Genomic DNA, 17707 nt, shown 5'->3' with positions numbered 1-17707 from the left:
AAGACATCATAGGTATTTAGACTGAGTTCAGTATTTGCAAAGAAACTGAATTTTGTTCATCTATTCTACCTCCTGTTTTCCCCAACCAAGACTGGAATCACTAAGTAGAAACTATTTACTCCTGTTAGACTAACCCTACTCTCAGACCAAGTGATTTCTGCAACACACTTGAAATAACATAAGTCATGTGTTTGTGAAGTTAGGAGCAAAGAGGTTTTTGTTTGCTGGTTTTGTTTGTTTGTTTAAAAAAATGTTCAGTTTTGTGCAGTGTAATGCTTGAAAATGTGACTTTTTTTCTAAACACACTGTTTAAGTGTTCTGAGCCATCTGATTAATGAAATAAAATGATCAAACCCGTGTCTATTTAAAATCTTAGAATCCAGTCTGCTCTCTTGTTATGGAACAAGAATTGTGTCTAAATGCTAAATGATAACATACGCTCTGAAAAAGGGAAGCATAATCAGCTGTAATCTTCAGAAAACATGCTTTGTTCTAGAGAGGCTGAGTAATTGCACACATGCCCCAGTTACAGTCAGAAACTGGGGTTATGACACGAAATTTTAAACACCAAGCTGAAACGCCCCCGTTTCTAAACAGGAGCCCCAGCCTTGTCTCTCCAACAGAGCTTTTAGTCATTGTGCTAAAAGAGGAGACAGCTCTCGTGTGCTTAGTCATACCCTCCGTCTTTTGCTGTACGCTCTTTAGTCTGCGCAGAAAATTGCTTCTCTTGTCTTTGGTTTCTGAAATGGTCGCAAGAAGCAGAGCTCCCCTGGTGAGTTTTGCTCCTGGAGGGGTACTGGAGCAACCACCTGGGGCAGGAGCATGGCTGCACCCCCACAGGTGGGGATCAACAGCCTTCTCCTTCCAGACGGGTCCATCGCTACCCAAAAGGCGCGTTGCCACCTCCCTTGTATGAACAACTGGGTCTCGACTGTGTTTTTCTTTTCTGTTTCAACCAGAGGTAGCTGTTCAGGTTCAGAGCCCACGTAAATAGTAGCGCTGAGCAATTTAAAGCAGCTGCAGGGAGGAGATCCCAGGGGATTTAGGCGCAGCTTTGTTTAGTCAATGGGTACGCGAGGGAGTCTCCTAACACGAGCAACAAGCACGTTGATAAAACCCTGCAGACAAAACATGATTTACCCGGGGGATTGGTATTTAGGAAGGGGGAGTGGGAAATAACACCAACAAACTTCTGTGCTTCTCCCGTTGCTAGGAAGGAGCCATCTGTCATAACGTTATGGGCAAATGTGAACAACCCTACCCTCGGGTTACTGAAAGCCATTGCTTAGCTGCAGGCTTCAACAAAGCTACTGCTATAGCCAGGCAAGGCAAAGGCAGCAGCGTGGAAAAAAAATGGCACAACCATTTAAAAAAACGTGGTGGTCCATTCTGGGCATTTATCCAACACAATTTGTGACAATGGATATGGATTTTTTTTTTTCCTGTAGATGTTCAAGCTTTCTTCATACAGAGAGTAACGCAATGAAAGTATGAAAAAGCTTGATTGCAGCAATCAGCCCAATTTTTACCTTCTGGCAGTTCCTGCAAAACCTAACTGTCCGAAGGATGCAAACATTGCTCTGTGCAAATTGCAGCTATGCCATTACAGGTGCTCAAATTATGGCTCAAACTTAAAAGATGCTTCTAGTCCTACGGCTGGTTTAGTGCAAAGAGGAGCTATCAACTTCCCCAGAAAATTTTTACCCTCACTGGTTTAAAACCACTAAATATGGAATTATCTTTTCATATGTAGATGAAGCCCTGCAGAAATTCAAAAATCAGTCTTGGGAATTATTCCGCAGGGCCTTACGCTGCTTCTGCATTCAGCAGAGCATCGTTAGAAGAGGAAAATGTTCCATTAATTAACTGCCGGTCTCTAAATTATTCTGTCGGGTTTGTGGCATCACAGGAGACTCCCCTCCCACCTCACCCACTGCCATGCAGTATTTAAGATTTTAATAATAAACTTTATCAGAGCACAGCCTAGCTCCTTCTCTATCAAGAAACATTTTATGTAATGCTGGCTAGATGCTCCCAATGTGAATGTAACTGCTTTGACTGTAAGTTCCTAGAAGAGCCAGCTAACAAATATTTTAGCAAGAATTTAGTGAGAATTAATAGCAAGCTATGGCACCCAATTTACAATTCATGATGCAAAGTGAAATTCATGTAAAATGATTCCTCATTTGTTGCTGATATTATTACAGTCACTTGATCAGAAAGAAGGAACTTGAGGCTGGAGCCTGTTTTGTATCAGTTTCCACCTCTTATATCAAAACAACAACAAAACAAAACCCACTTGGAACAGGCAAGACCAGTAAGCAAAAGCACCTCTATTCATGTGAGAATTTGGTGTTATATAAGCAGCTGAAATATTTATCTGGTTATCTGATACGGTGGCATTAAGGCAGGCCTTGGAGTGGTTCTGCAGCTTGAGTGTGGAATAGGGAAATTGCTCAATATGAAAGGATAAATGACCCCAAATTGCTCTATAAGAACAAGAATTACCAAATTGAGGCCTGAACTGGAAACTAATAGGCTTGAAAGCTGATTAATGCTTTGTTGTTGCTGCTGTTGTGTAAAAAAAAAAAATAAAATCATATAATTGTGTGCTTCTGATAAGATTAGTTAACAAAGTTGGTACAGGCAAGTGGTGGCAGACTGTTTTCTGCACCCAGTAAGAGAAGTAAAAGGCTTCAGCTGAAGGAGGAATGATTCAGGTAGACAGTAGAGAGAACTTAACGGTGGGCATGCTGCTGGGGCTATGAAGTCTCCATCCTTAATGAACAGCTTGGGACAGGTGACAGATGTCACATCCTATTGCCCTCAAAACACTTGAGATGAAGCTAGGTATCACTGCCTATTCTTACACTGGTTTTAGGAAAAAAAAAGAAAAAAGAGGAGAGACAGTTCTCCTAAGTCGTCTTTTCACAAGCAGTAGCTACAATGATTATGGTAAGTTGAGGAAAGGTTTCCAAAACTTCCACCAGTGAGGCTTCTTCTGTACTTAGGCTGATCTCGTACAGTCCTCTCATTATTTTAACAACTGCACTCACCTCTTTCACCTCTTTCCTGTGATTTAAATGCTTGCTAAAACATAGCTGAAAGTACCTGTTTCACGCATGTGCATAAATTAGCAAGAGGAGAATAATTTATCAAATTCCTAGCAAAGCATTAAGGGCAGCTCATCCACTATTAGGGCAGCATTAGGGCTGCATGGCCGCACACTTGGGTACACAGCTGGATTTTTACCCATCGCAAGTAAACACGCACGTGGCTTGTGTTTACACAAACACAGAGCATTTTCCCTTCCCCCTCGGTTCCTCTCTTCTTAGCAAGCAGGGCAAACGAATTTATGATATTAGTTTTGCTCATTGTGATTTATGGTACAGCTGAGCTCTAATACGTTTTGCTCAAATCCTGGCAAAGACAAAGTCACCAGGCTTCTTCCTAGGAAGCTTTGTGTGACGACAGCCCACTGCAGGGTACTCCAGAGCAAACTGTTTTGCAGCCTTTCCGTGGAGGTCAGCGTTACCTCCTTTTCACAGAGCACAAACAAAACGCACAAAGCATCTGCGAGCCACGGGCTTGGCTCTTTTTGTAACATGACAGCCCATTTTTCAGGTTTCAGCGTTCGGTGCGGAACTTTCCACAGGCCACAGGGCTCCTGGATCACACAGCTTCACCTGTTGTCTCCACGTGGCTGTCTACCCTAGCAATCCCTTTCCATTTCTAAATTAGTGGAGTTGTCTCCTAAAAGGAGCTGTCTTTTTTTCCCTCCCTTCCTGCCCCATTTGGAAGCCTCCTTCAGAGCCGCACCTCAGGGTCACCCTGCGAGCCACCGGCACCCCTGTCACATGCTGGCTCCTGCTGTGGCCCTTCTGCAAGTGCCAGGCTTCATGCGGGATCAGTTCCTCCCCAGACAGGTCCACCCTGTGGAAAAAAACACCTGTGATACGCATACAGCTGTCGAGAAGCATGGAAGGGAACTCAATGGTCCTTGGGCTCGGTGATCCTTGCGTGTCCCTCCCAGCCGAGGATCCTGTATATTCTTTGGAAGCAATAGATGTCAGTGACACGCACATGAGTCACTGCCAGCACTGGCGCTTCTCAATCCGAAGTGCAAACATCTGTTACTGGGGCCAAGGACACAGCCGAGGGCCTCCTCCAGACACATCTGTTCCGTCTGCGGGTATTAATGACCGATGCACACAGGATCGCAAAGGCGCTCCCAAATCCCAGCTGGACCAGGCAGCTCCCACATCACCCCTTTTCCTCACAAGCCAAGCTTGACAGTACTGAGGGGCAATGGGGGGGAAGAACCTTGTAAAAGCTAAGCAGGAGGATGCTGCTCCCACCTCAGATCTGCTAGGGGCAATTAAGCTGTGGGGCAATTAAGAAATTCCTTGGGCAGCATGGGGCTGGAGGAGAAGGCATCAGCGGCAGTGCAGGGATGGCAGCTCCTGGTGGTATTTACGTGGCTTTGGTACCCACTGCCGTGTGCCTTACGCCGCACCGAGCTTTCCTGTGGGGAAGGCAGAGGTCTGAGCATGCTTGCTGAAGAGAAAACCAAGGCAGGTTTTGTTTGGTACAAAATAAAGACAGACACACATATACCAAAACCACTTTTACTGAGCACATGCTGTTTTTTTGCAAACATTAATAATATATTTGGCCAACTTGGAATGGCAACAGAACACGCATCCCTTACACAGAGGTCAGCTCCCCTGCCTGAACAGGAGTGCTCGTCCCAAAGCACTGACGTGACAGAAGATTTCACAGACATCTTGGAGAGCATCTGGAACACAGGCAAAAGACCGCCGCATCCTAACCCTGGTTTCGAAAGAAGATGGACTGAACTTCCCAAAGAGAACTGAGCCTTAAGCCCAACACGAAACATTTCAGCCTAGATACAGTTAAAGTTTGGCAAAGTTATATGATTAGAAATGAGGAGAGAAATTTGGGAGCACCAGGGAAAGGTCTGATTCCCATTTACCAACACAAGAAATGGTGCCATGGGTCAGCAGCAGAGCTTAACAGCTCAGTGCTGGAAGCTGTAATCTGCTGGTGCTAAATGCCTGCACAGGGTATAAGCCCTACAGAGCCAGCCAGCTTCCAGCCAGCCTGCTGTCCAGAGCCGAGACCGCTGGAGGTACACCTCAACAGCCAGAAACAGGGCCCTTAGCCACAGAAAACCTCAACCTCAATGCCTTTGGATCTAAAAATCCAAGTTGGATTTAAAAGCCTGAGTTTGGGTTTAAAAAAGTCTCTCTCCCATGGCCAGTGTGGCCTTGAAAATTTCTGCTAGCGCAATACTTGCTTTGACGATCTTGTTTTTGCCATATTCGTCTCCACGGCGGTAGGTGCCACGTCCAGTTAAATAGGGATGGCGAAATAAGTTCAGAGAGTCCCAGTGCCGGCTGGATTGCAGGGTGGTTCTCAGAAAGCACAAGCACCATACTCGCTCTCCCTGTACCCCAAATACCACCGGGGAGGCTGAGTGACAGTTCTGCAGGCTGAGGAAAAGGACGGCACGTGCTGCCAGGCGTGCTGGCTCCTTGCTGCCTTCCGAGAGCTCAGCTCTCCATGGAGGTGTTGCTTAATTGCGTTACCGTAAGAAACCCCAAAGTTCTGTGCTGATTTTTATGATCTTACTGAAATCTGTGGTATCAATGCCTGAAGAGAACTTAATGTATAAACTCACAGCTTTTCTTGAAGGACAGGCAGTGAGCAGGGGAACAGGACAGAAATGACCGGAGCGATGCCGAAGCTGTTAAATAAGGAACTTTGCTGCCGTTCTCCATGCCTGCTCTAACGCTTCTCAGGGGATGCTGCACTGGGAGAGCTTTGTGCTGCCAAAAAGAAACCGAAGAAATAAACACTTCTGAGCAACAAAAACATTTCTGTTATATCTGAAGCGTGTGAGTCGGTACCACGGGGATGTACAAGTGATGCTCTAGCACTACAAGCAACGCAGGGGCTCGGTAGTTTTTGACTCCGACCTCCAGCATTTCTCATAGGTGTGTCAGTCCAGTTGTCGCCCAACAATTTAAATTTAACAATTTAAACACAAGCACAGTGCTGTGACAGAGCAATTAGCAATTCCAGCGTGGAAACGCTGCATCTAGAACACAGGGCTTTACGTACAGTTACGGTGCTCAAGTTTCGACCTCCCTTAAGGCGAACGCATGACGACCTTTAAGTTAAGTAAAACCAGATGACAGAAATAAGTTGTATAAGCGTTTGTCAGTTTTGTTTCCATTTCCCACCAAGGCTCAATGTATTAAAGTTGTTAATTCATTACAAGCAGTGTAACACAAGCCTACACTTTCCCCAAATCTCAGCCTAAACTACTCAAACTTGCCATTAGGCAACTGCTGCCCAGTCCTGGATGCTCTTGCACATCCTGCTTGAAGATCCTGCTCTGTGCTACTCCATTTTTCCACTTCATATATTCCCCGTTGATCATTTAGCAGAGTCTTCTAATAAACTCTCGTGCCCTGAATGCAAAACGGAAATTGCACTTGCTGTATTTTTGTACACTTTGCAGAACAGAGCCCTTTTCACAGCACTCAGAAACCTGCAGGAACCACACTGGGTCTTAGGAGAACAGCTTGGGGTGAGAAAAAAATCGAACGAATCACTAGCAGAAAGAAGAAAGTGCATCAGGGAGCAACTTCCATTGAGAAAAATAAATATGGGTACAGAAAATGCGTCTCTGTCAAGTGTAAAAACTATTTCAGAAGACACTATACGCTGTACAGGTAGTGGATATTTTCAGCTATAAGCACCTCTTGTCTTACCACGACGAACTGAGGCTAAGCATGCGCTTCCAACAACCTCTTTTACAAAAGACCATCACAACCCGCAGTGGCAAGAAGAGATTCCTGGCCAAGGTGAAGCGAATGCTCAACAACTGCACAGTGCAACCCCGTGACTGCAGTGTGCTGAGAAACAAATCAGCAAGCTACCCTGCATTTTGATCTCCCATCTGACGTAAGGAAATAAGTACCGTACTGTCTTTTGGCATGCGATTAAATCGTATTTTCTTCCCAAACCTGTTTGCACAAGCCAGGCTGGGTGTCTGCCAGCTTAGGCTACCCGACACAGGTGATCAAGGCATCAGGACAGGTATTGTTCATCTAAACAAATCCCACTGCTAAACAGCACCACAACATCCAGAGACCGAATCTGCTCTCATGCTTACCTACAGCAGGACACAGAAATATCCCTTAGATAATACAAAGGTGGTTTCCATACAAAATGGGCCCCTGCAATTTTTACCTCAAGCAGAAACCAAATGATGCACAACTGTATGGTGCATGCTACCATGAAGTTAATTGATTTACTCAAAAACACTTTTATGACTGCCCTTTTCCTCAGACAATGACAGCAGCAATGCTTCTACTGCTAATGTACCCTTGGGTGGGAAGGCTGAGGAAGGAAAAGAGCTCAAATAAATTAAGGCTCACCCTAACACCCTGGCATGTTTTACAGCGCAATATGCAAAGCATGAACAACTACAGTGCAATGCAAATGTTTCTTGTAAGAGAGCGTAACCCCTTTGAACTGCCTTTATTTCCAGCACTTTATATAAATATAGCTTTGTTCTTGAGCCTGGATTATCCTCAGTTTGAAGTTCGTGTTCTCACTTTGTGTTGGAGGACTGTATGTAAGTGTCCCCACAGCCTCGTATACTCCTGCAGTGCCACTGAGACGCTGTCAGGTTGGAACGGGCTCAAAAGCCGTCCATAACGAGTTACAGCGCTGTGTCCTCACGTTACATTTAAACCTCCTATCCCCAAATTGAGAAACAGAACGAAGACACTTGCACACACACACACGCACACCCTTCTCATACAAGCTCCAGGAAGTCTGCAGGAAAATATCATCTGAAAACCCAAAATGAAACTTAGAGTGTTTTTTTTTTTCTTCTCGTTTTTCTTCCCCCTCCCCCCACTTAAATACAAACTTTTATCTGGGAGCTTCTTACGCCAAGATGAATTTGCTCAGCCCTGTTAGGAAGCATTTGCTTTTGTCTAAGCACACGCGTTACCAGCTGAGAGGATGTTATTGTTCGGAAGGGATGTGAGCAGGGGAACCTGCGCACAGCACAATGTATCAGTCAGGAAGTTAGGGAAGAAAAGTGATTCACTCATCTAGTTGAGGAAACAAAATGGAAATACCAAGAGTTCACCTTCCAGCTACAGTTATCTCTACGGGTGTCCGCAAAAAACATGTTAGCCACCTGTATTGCACGTGAATATCACCATGAAGCTACAGGAATGTATTAAAATATCCAACTTTACAAAAGGGTTATGGATTTCCTTAGAAAAGTTACGATTTAAGAAACAAACATCTCCAAAACACTTAAGCATCCAAACACTTTCCCTGCTCCTACAACCAAATACCCAAGCTCTCCAAGGGACAGAGGGGAACTGCAACTAGGAACGGGAAAGAGACGAAGCCACCCACACAGACAGAGCTCACACGGGCTCAGCAAGCGCCAACACCAAGGCTTCCTCCCTCGGCAGGACGTCCTCCCGTGGCGTGAGACTCTGGCAGTCGGGCCGTGCATAAACGCCATGAATTTCACAGAAGCCTCCTTTAAGTGTTTTAATAGCAATACAGCGGAACACAACGTGTTTTCATGCTCTGGAAGGGGTGATCCTCTTACGTTAATAACTTTTGAGTCCTCTGATTCCTTACTGAGAGTTGTTGTCCGGGGGGATTTTTAAAATTTAACACAGCATTCTTGTTTTCTTTTTACACAACCCCCACTCTTGGCAGGGGGTCGCAGTTTCACATCTAGTGGGCCTCAGAGTCCGGCACTGTGCCCCGAGGGCATCTCTCACCAAACACCTCAAGAACGTGTCCCCTCCATCGTCACCTCGGCAGCTGTGCTCCCTGGCCTCTTGGCACCCAGTGGGCGCTCAAACCTCCCTCCCTCTGTGTGCCAACGCCAAGGCCAATGCCAATGTGTTCACCAATGCCAATGTGCCCCTCAACGCCAATGTCAACGCCAACATGTCCACCAATGTCAACATGTCCACCAATGCCAATGTCAATGCCAACATGTCCGCCAATGCCAACATGTCCACCAACGCCAAGGCGGAGGCCCATGAGGCCACTGCTCCCCTGTCTCAGACAGGCCCCCATGCCACGGGGTGTCCTGGCGTCGGTCCCGGGGCCGCTACCGCCTGTCATCGGTGCTGAGCGGGTAGGCCAGCAGGCTCATGGCCTCGCTGCACGCCGCCTCCACCTGCCGCACCTGCTGGCGGCTGAGGCGCTCCCGCCATGCGTGGACGGCCTCTCGGGCGTCGCGGGCGGAGATGAGGAAGGGCCGCTCGGAGGAGTACGCCTCGCCGCGGGTCATGTTGACCACGAAGGCCTCCATGGCGGGGGGCACGGGCAGCCCGGCGAAGCGCAGCAGGCGCCGCAGCTGGGCGCGGGGCTCCCGCACCAGGTCCTCGTAGCGCAGCTGCGTGTAGCGGTGCCGCAGCCCCGACGGGGCGCGTCGTGCCAGCAGCAGGTCGCGCAGCCAGGCCTGGCAGATCACCTCCAGCGCTCCACCGAGGAAGAACTCGGCTCGGTGCTGCGGCGGCGGTGCCCGACCCGCGCCCAGCAGCCCGGGGGGCAGCGGGCCGGGGGGTCCCCTTGGCCGAGGTGGTCCCCGAGGCTCGGCGCGGTGCCGGCTGCGCAGCACCTGGATGCTCTCCCGCAGCAGCGCCTGCTTGGCCTTGAGGCGCGAGTTGTGGACGGCGCGGGGGTCTCGGAAGAGCTGCACCACGCGCAGGTTGAGGCCGGGCTCGCTGAGCAGCGGCAGCAGGGCGCCCAGCTCCAGCAGCCGCACGTCCTTGATGACCACCACCGGGTACTTGCGGCACTCGGCCTCCAGCTCCCGCAGCGCCCGCGGCGGGCAGCGCTGCTCGCAGGCGGCGCCGTCGATCAGCCCCACCTCGGCGCGGGGCCGCGGGGCGGCGGGGCAGAGCGGGGCCGAGCAGATCACCTTGTTGGTGCGCCAGCCGAAGATGCCGGCCGTGGTCAGGTTGGGGGAGCCGGGGGCCAGCGGGTCGCGGGGGCCGGCCGGGGCGGCGTAGAGGCGCAGCACGGAGAAGTCGCAGCGGAAGAGGGAGCGCAGCATGTCGCGCAGGGCGCCCTGCAGGCTGAGCGCGTCCCCCGGGTACAGCGCCTGCCACAGGTGCCACATGGGCTCGTAGAGGTAGAAGACGTCGGGGTGCTGGTTGAACAGCTCCCCCACGAAGGACGAGCCCGTGCGCCAGGTGGCGTGCAGGTAGATGTGCCGCTTGCCCGCCGCCGCCGCCCCGGTGCCGTTCCCCGCCGCCCCTCCGCCGCCTTCCTCCTCCTCCTCCTCCTCCTCGTCCTCCTCGTCGCCCGTGGGCGCCGGGCGCTGCTCCCAGCCCCACTCGCTCAGCGCCTCCTCCAGGCTGGGGCAGCGCCGCAGCAGCGGCTCCTCGTCCCCCCGCGCCCTCCTGGCCCCGTAGTCCAGCGCGTAGGGCACCAGCAGCAGCAGCAGCAGCGTGTAGAGCCCCAGCACCACGGCCAGGCGCCGCGGCTCCCCCCGCCAGCACCAGCACCACCGCCGCCGCCGGCCCTTCATGGCTGGGGGCGGCCCCGGCCCGGCTCGGCTCGGCTCGGCTCGGCGGGGAGGGCGGCGAAGTTAGCGGCGGGGGTGTGGGCTGCGGGCGGCCCTCCCCGCCGGGAGCACGCCCACGGGCACCGCCGCCTCCTCCTCCTCCTCCTCCTCCTCCTCCTCCTCCTGCTGCTGCTCTTCCTCCTCCTCCTCCTCCTCCTCCTCGCGGAAGCGGCCGCACCTGCCCCGCCGCGGGGCCGGGGGCTCCGGGGGTGCGGGGCCGGGTCCCGACGTCTCCGGGCGCTGCGGGGAATGAAGGCGGCGAGGAGAGGTGCGGGTGTGTTTTCAGGCTGCGGTGGGTTTGGGGCGGGCTGCAGGAGGGGAGCTGCTGGGGCTGTCCCCCAGGGTTTGCGTTTGGGTTTGGGTTTGGGGGCTGGGGGTGGGCAGCCCGCGAGTGAGGCGGGTCCTGCAGCCCGCACGCCCAGCACCTGATCCCCTTCTGACAGCCGCTCTCCTTGCTTATACCATGAACATTAACATCACCGACTCGGTCTTCAGCATCCGCTTTTTTAGGCTTCCCAGAATAAGTTAAGTAAATCTCTTCATCTGAGCTGCGCAGCCAACAGGAGGTCGACCGCAGGTGCTTAAATACGAAAACACAGACCCAAAATCCAGCGCAGTCCCTGCCTGTCCTGGGGAGATGCTGACGGGACCGACACGGTGGGTCACGACCCCCTGTGCACCTGACAGAGGTGATGTCCCCGTCCTGCTGGCTGTGCTGCTGACCGTCCTAACCTCGAGGCAGCGCAGAAATCAACAACTAAGCACAGCGCTCAGAGAGAAATTCAGCCGGGATGACATGGTCCTCACCCGCAGCCTGTGCTGTCTTCGCCTGCAGAGCAGTCTGTGTGCTGTGTACCCACCTGTGCCATCACCTTCACCAACGATACCACGCGTAACAGCAGGCAGAAATGACCCCCTAGTTATACAGCTTCCAAAAATGCTCCTATAGTATAAGTATATAGCTACAGAGTCTGCAACTGCCGTTGCATTTTTCTGCCTGAGTGAGTAGACGATAACCAATACCCTTATTTCGGATTTATTTGGTAGCAGAAGAGAAACACAGAGCGCTGGGAGAGAAAAAGAGCGGTCCTGCTCTGTCCAGGTGGTGAGCCAGCAGCCTGCCTGCTAACACTTTCTTTGACCTCTGTTAAGTACGTGTTAAAGACTTGGCTTCCTGCGGTTTATGGCGTGCTGAGTGAGGAGGTGAAGCCAAACTAGACTCCTGGACTCCTGAGCAGGAGAATGTAAAAATGATGGCATCTGAAAGGAACTCCCGTCACAACATACATTTCCCTGTGTACAGTCATTGTGGCTTTGGGCATTTTAAACAGTCAGATAAATCAGCCTGAGCTTCAGCTCCACCTTTGGTAAGGCCAGGATTTCATCTCGACCCTCCCACAACTAAAGGAGGAGGACAGAATAAAAACACACTTGCCAAAAATGGGCCATGGGCTTGCCAAAAAAACTTGACCTATACAAAGTAGATGCTTATCTAGTAGTTTGAGGAGGTACCTCCAGCATGGTTGTCATCATGCATGAGAATAATTTTGGAGGATTTACCAACTTATGCTTTCCGGGACGGGATCCTGAGAAGTACAGAGGAGTGTGGTTATATGTGAGTTACTGGGGTTTTCCCTTTATATGACATTTCACAGGGTAAGACAAATGAGAAACCAATGAAATAAATATACGCATTTTTGTTTTGTTTTGTTTTGTTTTCAGACAATGAGGCTACAAACTTCTATGGCTACTGTTCTGGAAAAGGCAGAAAACACAAATCAGTTTACCACAGGCTGTTTTTACTGATAGCAAAACATGGGAAGTTCTCGAAAGATTATCAAACCAAACAAGAACCACAGTAAATGTTTTGTTCTGCGCCTTCGCAGCGAGGCTCCTGTGCTGAAGTGGGATTAGCCTGTAAATGGTTGCTTTGGTTCTCTTGGGGTTGCTTTTTAATTTTAAAATGTTTATTTGGTTTTGTTTTTTGTTTTTGGAGTGGGGAGAGAGCACAAATCCCAACAAAGCTGGTATTCATGCTGCAGCTGATGGGGCGCTTTCACAAACCTGAAATCACCTCTTTCCAGCCTTGTGATGGGTCATGAGAAGTATCAGATCTGAACACACACACTCAGGAGCTGATTGCAGGTCCTAAAATAGCAGGGAGATCAGCCATGGCTTGTCTTGGTTTTCAGTTCGATATGACTCTGTCCTATCTGCCACTAACAGTGGCGATAAGGGGGGCGATGTCCCCCACCTAGGCTTTTCTATGAATCATAAAGTCACTGCTTAAATAGACTGATGATCTTCATCTCCTTCCAAGAAGAGCATGATAATTCAGTGCGGGAGAGAGGCAGGCAGACAGGTTCTTTGTTCATACGCGAAGCAGCCCGACTGTTTGGCATCTAGCTTCTGCCATTTCTTGGTGATAATTCTGTGCTTTATACTATTATATAAAGAAAAAAAAAAGTATGTACATTTAGCAGGTTCGGCATAATTTAGAGTAGCAGTGTTTCCATTCTAGTTTCCAAGTTTGTCACCGAAAGCACTGGCTGCTTTCAATCTAACACAGCACTGGCTTCCTGTGTGTTATCTCTTTTAGCTTAATTTTTGCTCTTCCGTCTCCCACAGCTCTGTGACTGACAAGAAAGCCAGTAGATGTTGGAATGCCGTGCTTCAGCCCCGGAATAATTTCTGTCAGAGGTTTTAAAATAGAAATAGTTGCCTCTCTCTCGCTGTTCATCTTTCAGATCATGCGTGCTCTTGTCATTTTCAAAGAGCACTTTGATTAAAAATAACTTGATTAGCTGATAAAATTAAATATGCTTTGCAAGAGGAGCATTAGCCTCAAACATCCTGGCTGTTAATGAGCACTGTGCTCGCACATACTGTCACTTACAGGCTTCAGCCAAAAGGAAGTCCGTGGTTAATGACAGCTTCAGAAGCTTAGAGAAGCCGACAAGCTGGGACTACAGTTTTCTCTATTTCTTTTTGCCTTTTTTGAAGGCTCTTTGTCGTCAGATGTTTCAACATGTGCAGTACCACGTGCCTCACCTATGGGTCTGGTCCTCGTAGCTCGTGGTTAAGAGGAGGATTTCTGAGAGTAGCGGGATGGCTGGTGGCACAAGGAGCCTGACGGGTTGCAGGAGGGCTCACAGCGGTGGAATTTCCCCCAAAGAGGAACAGAGAGCAAGAGCCTTTAGAAGGCCAGCAATATCGCAGGAGTTTTGAGGGAGAGATCTAGAGGAGACGAAATGTGAGGAGGCTTTAGCCAAGGGGCTGGTGAGCAGCCCGTGTAAGAGTGGGAAGCTACAAGACCCCAGAGGCAGCTGCAGGGGTTGGTGCTCCAAGTCTAGGGACCAGCAGCCTGTGTGGAGAAGGGTGGCAGGGGTGCCCTACTCCCTTCTCTCTCCCAAATTTCTCCAGTTAGTACCAGCTGAGAACTGGCAAAATCATAAAGGCTGCTCAGTGCCACCCAGCAAGATGCCAGGCACAGCACGTGAGCTGGGGAAGTGCCTGGGTGAAGCCAGACCAGCCTGCAGCCTGCTTTTGGGCTAAGGGATGCTTAATAGCATGGTTCAGCAAACACAAACGAGCCTTCAGTCAGACAGGCACCCGGCAAGGCCGAAAGAACCACAGTCATTCCATTTCCACTTCCAGATTTTAAAGATTAACCTGTTATTAATATGGTACACTCAAAGAGTCAGCGTGGGGATTTCCTGTGGACTTGGCTTCCTTTTCTGGTTTTCCATGGCACACCTTTACCAAGAATGGGAGATATGGGTTTTGAAATGTCAACATTTAAAAAAAGCTTTTTTAAAAAATAAAATAAAATCATATTGTGGTCCATTTCATGTAACTGGTGATCTTCTGAGCTCCTCTAAGAAAGGAAGATAATGCCCTCATTGAAAGTAATAGAAGATGCTACTCTGGAAATTCAGGTAAATCAGTTAAGTGGTGATGAAAGGAGAAGACATATTCCACACTAAAACTCAATGTTAATGCAACCTGAGTATTTCCAAGCTATGCCAAGGGTGACTCTGAAGTTTTTAAGGCTCCTCACTGCAGAGTTTGCTCTGTTATCCCCTTAACAGCAACGGAGCTGGGCTTGTGCTGCACAAATAGCCAGCACCTCCTGAAAGCCTCCCCAAGCCTGACAATTCACAGTAGCTGCTGAACAAGGATTATTCCGACAGGAATGTGCTCAGTCTCCCAGTTTCAAGTTCAAGAAGTGCCTCAACACAAAGACGGGTGAGATATAACAATTTTTAATGGCAGCCACCACGAATCTTTTTTGTTTTCTCTCATTGCCGCAGACATGCTGTTGCAGGATTAAAGATGCTGATTAAGAATAACAGCAAGCTTTCGCAACTCAACAAGTTAAGCCATTGTGCCGGTATAATTAGGGAACTAAATCTTTTGCAGTTCAGTCAAGCAAAGAAAATAACTAGAAAATTTGAAACCTATTTTTAACAGGGGATTTTTTTTTTTTTTTCTCAAAAATCCCTCTGACAGCCATTGCCACAAACTATGTGCAGGTCTCCTGTGCCTTCACAACTCAACACTTTCATGCACAGAATATAATCTTTGGGCTGAGCTGTCTGCCTTTTTAGTCATTTTAGTCTTACATGCAAATTCATACTTGCATGCGTAAATGAAAATGCTGAGGGCTCAGTCACCACACCTGCTGAATATATTTGTCCCTACGGCTTTCTAAAGATTATTTTGTAAATTCGTAATTTCTGGTGTGAATAATTTCCTGGAGACATTACTGTGCATTATGGGAGAAAGACAAGTGCTGTAATGTATAATTCACTTGAAATCTATTCCTGTATATCCTTGTGCCAGAGGATCTAACTTGTGAAAATGTTGACAGGCAAAAAAAGGTGGTGATTCTGGGAAACTCCTTGGTTGCTGTGACCTACGAAGACCAGGCTAGTTTCCTGGCTGTCATTGCGGGCTGTTCCTGAGGAAGTCTCTCCTGGTTTTGTTGTACTGACTGGGGTTTCCCAATTTGAAGGGCAGTCAGCAGTCTGGTGTTTTTTTTTTTTTTTTTTTTTTTTTTTTTCTTTCCCAGCTGCCTAATGAAATGCAACATTTAAAACTCGCTGCTACTCCTTTGGGCTTTCACTGCAAGCTGTACAAAATTTGGGCATCATAGCATAACTATGTGGCTGAAACACACAATTTATTTAGTAACACATCTACATGCTTAAAACACTAGGTGAAAACCATATTGATTTGACTGTAACCTCTGCCAACAAAGAACTTGCACACTAGCTCAGCACACTTCCTCAGGCATTGCAGGACAGCCCTGCCTAGGTTTCCAGTGTTACCATTTCATTTCATTTGCTCCTGGGCAGAAGTCCTTGGCACATCCACCTGAAGCTGCGCCCAAGTTAGCTTATCATAAGCTACTAGAAATCAATACTTTTCAAAGAAAGTCTTCCTGCTTAAAAGTTTAAAATAAACTTTATATATAGTACAGTTTATTCTATGAAAAAAACATGTTATTTGTCTGTGAGGACAAGAGAAGATTTCCTGGTAGACCTCACACACATCTAGATGCATGCAGACTCACAGATGTCTGAGAATCGCTGCAACAAACAATTGCATTAACATGCACATCAGCTGTCACAAACATTTTCCTCCTGCATCACGCTCAGTCTCACACATTTGTAGTTCTCAGAGGCAGGAGGTATTTGCTTTGTGACACTGCAGAATGAGAACAGGATACAGCAGTTTCACAGTCCCAGAGACAGGCATCTGGTAACTGCACACTGCGTTGTCAGGACTGAGCTCAGGTGGGAGTAAGAAGTAAAGGATGCCCGAGGTATCAGCACTCTGGCAGGAAAAAAAAAAAAAAAAAAGTAATGGGGACAAGCGGTTGAACATAAGAAAACCACACGGTAAAAGGTCATTACAGGATATGGTAGCTGCTTTACAAATGAGAGATAACTAGTGTTCTAGCTGAACAACAACAACAAAAATCACATGCAGTTGCAGAGCTTCTGTGGAAATTAACGTGAACCATTCAGCTCAGGCACAAAGCGTATAAATTCAGCCTGAAAGCTTCAAGCTGGTCTCAGCATAGTTTCTGCAATGTTCTTTTTGTTCTTTGCCCAGGAGAAATTTCTGCCCGTTCTGCCTATCGCCTTTGGGTGATATATACTATTCTCTGCCCAGGCAGGCTTCCTGCATCCTGCATTAGCTGCTGGGCTTGGGTGTACGGAGAGGACCACATAGGTATTACTGGCAGTAGGACTGAATGGGTCAAATGAGGCTGCTCCAGCTTGCCCTCCACAACATTCACCAGCCGAGCAGATATTAAAGTTCCCCATACCACTGCTCTGCATGCAAGAAATTTTCTCCAAGTCTTTGCTACATTTTTTGTTAGCTTTGCTTTTATCCTGCCTTCGCTGTCTTCAGTCCTCTTGCCTACAGGGGTTTTCTTGATCCTCCAGCTGGACGGCCCAGCCACCCAGCCTCCAAGGCTCCCTGTCCCACCTGCTACCAAGGCAGGAGGCTACTGTGGGCTTTTCACATTTGTTTTGATACTGGGGTGAAGTGGAGGGAAGCCCCTGTTTTACATCTTGTTTTTACAAATTGCCATATTTTGTGGTTTTAATGTTCTTTTTCTTTTTTTGGTGTGTGTGCGATTTCCCCTTCAACCTGCTGTTAAGACACACCTCCTGAAAATACTGTAAGACTACGGGTAAAACAGAAAGTTTTACAAAATTTTCAAATATTTTAAGTCTTGGAAGGTGTTGCCACAGCTACCTCCGTCTGAGTTGTGACCTGTTTTTCAAGCAGGATGCCTTTGATCCTGACCTTCCCCGCAGACAGCTCTGGGCTAGGCCGTATTGGGGTCCAGGGCAGGGTGTGGGGAGCCCTGAGGGGCTGGGCAGAGACAGTGAGATCTGTGGCTGCCCTCAGGGGCCTGGCACCTCATAACTGATGTTTTTCTGTGCTCTTGGCTTTCATTTCTGTCAAAAGTCACTGTGAGGGATGTGCAGGATAGCCACCTACGTCTGGGCTGACTCACTGGTATGA

At 48.6% G+C, this 17707-nt stretch overlaps 1 protein-coding gene and 1 long non-coding RNA gene across 4 annotated transcripts; one reads left to right on the top strand and one right to left on the bottom strand.

Moving 5' to 3' along the window:
* Positions 1–4663: 4663 nt before the first annotated feature.
* CHST7 (carbohydrate sulfotransferase 7) lies at positions 4664–10697 on the bottom strand. Its single transcript, XM_082751397.1, has one exon. It carries the CDS (start codon positions 10619–10621, stop codon positions 9194–9196), a length of 1428 nt encoding a protein of 475 aa, XP_082607523.1. The 5' UTR covers positions 10622–10697; the 3' UTR covers positions 4664–9193.
* A 131-nt stretch (positions 10698–10828) lies between these two features.
* Positions 10829–14432, top strand: LOC309874125. Of its 3 annotated transcripts, none has more exons than XR_014316778.1 (3): positions 10829–10925; positions 11153–11759; positions 12380–14432. It is a non-coding gene; the product is annotated as an uncharacterized lncRNA (long non-coding RNA). The 3 variants fall into 3 exon arrangements; XR_014316779.1 differs by having other exon boundaries at positions 11153–11808; XR_014316780.1 differs by having other exon boundaries at positions 11153–12574; positions 13286–14432.
* Positions 14433–17707: the final 3275 nt, after the last annotated feature.

This window comes from Aythya marila, assembly GCF_965140915.1.
Source record: "Aythya marila genome assembly, chromosome: 1".
Classification (NCBI taxonomy): Eukaryota; Metazoa; Chordata; class Aves; order Anseriformes; family Anatidae; genus Aythya; species Aythya marila.
Note: the sequence above shows the minus strand (reverse complement) of the source record. Positions and strands in the feature narration are given on the sequence as shown.

Excerpts from the sequence above, each read along its gene's own strand:
- CHST7 (XM_082751397.1), bottom strand. The coding sequence starts at position 10,621 with ATGAAGGGCCGGCGGCGGCGGTGGTGCTGGTGCTGGCGGGGGGAGCCG.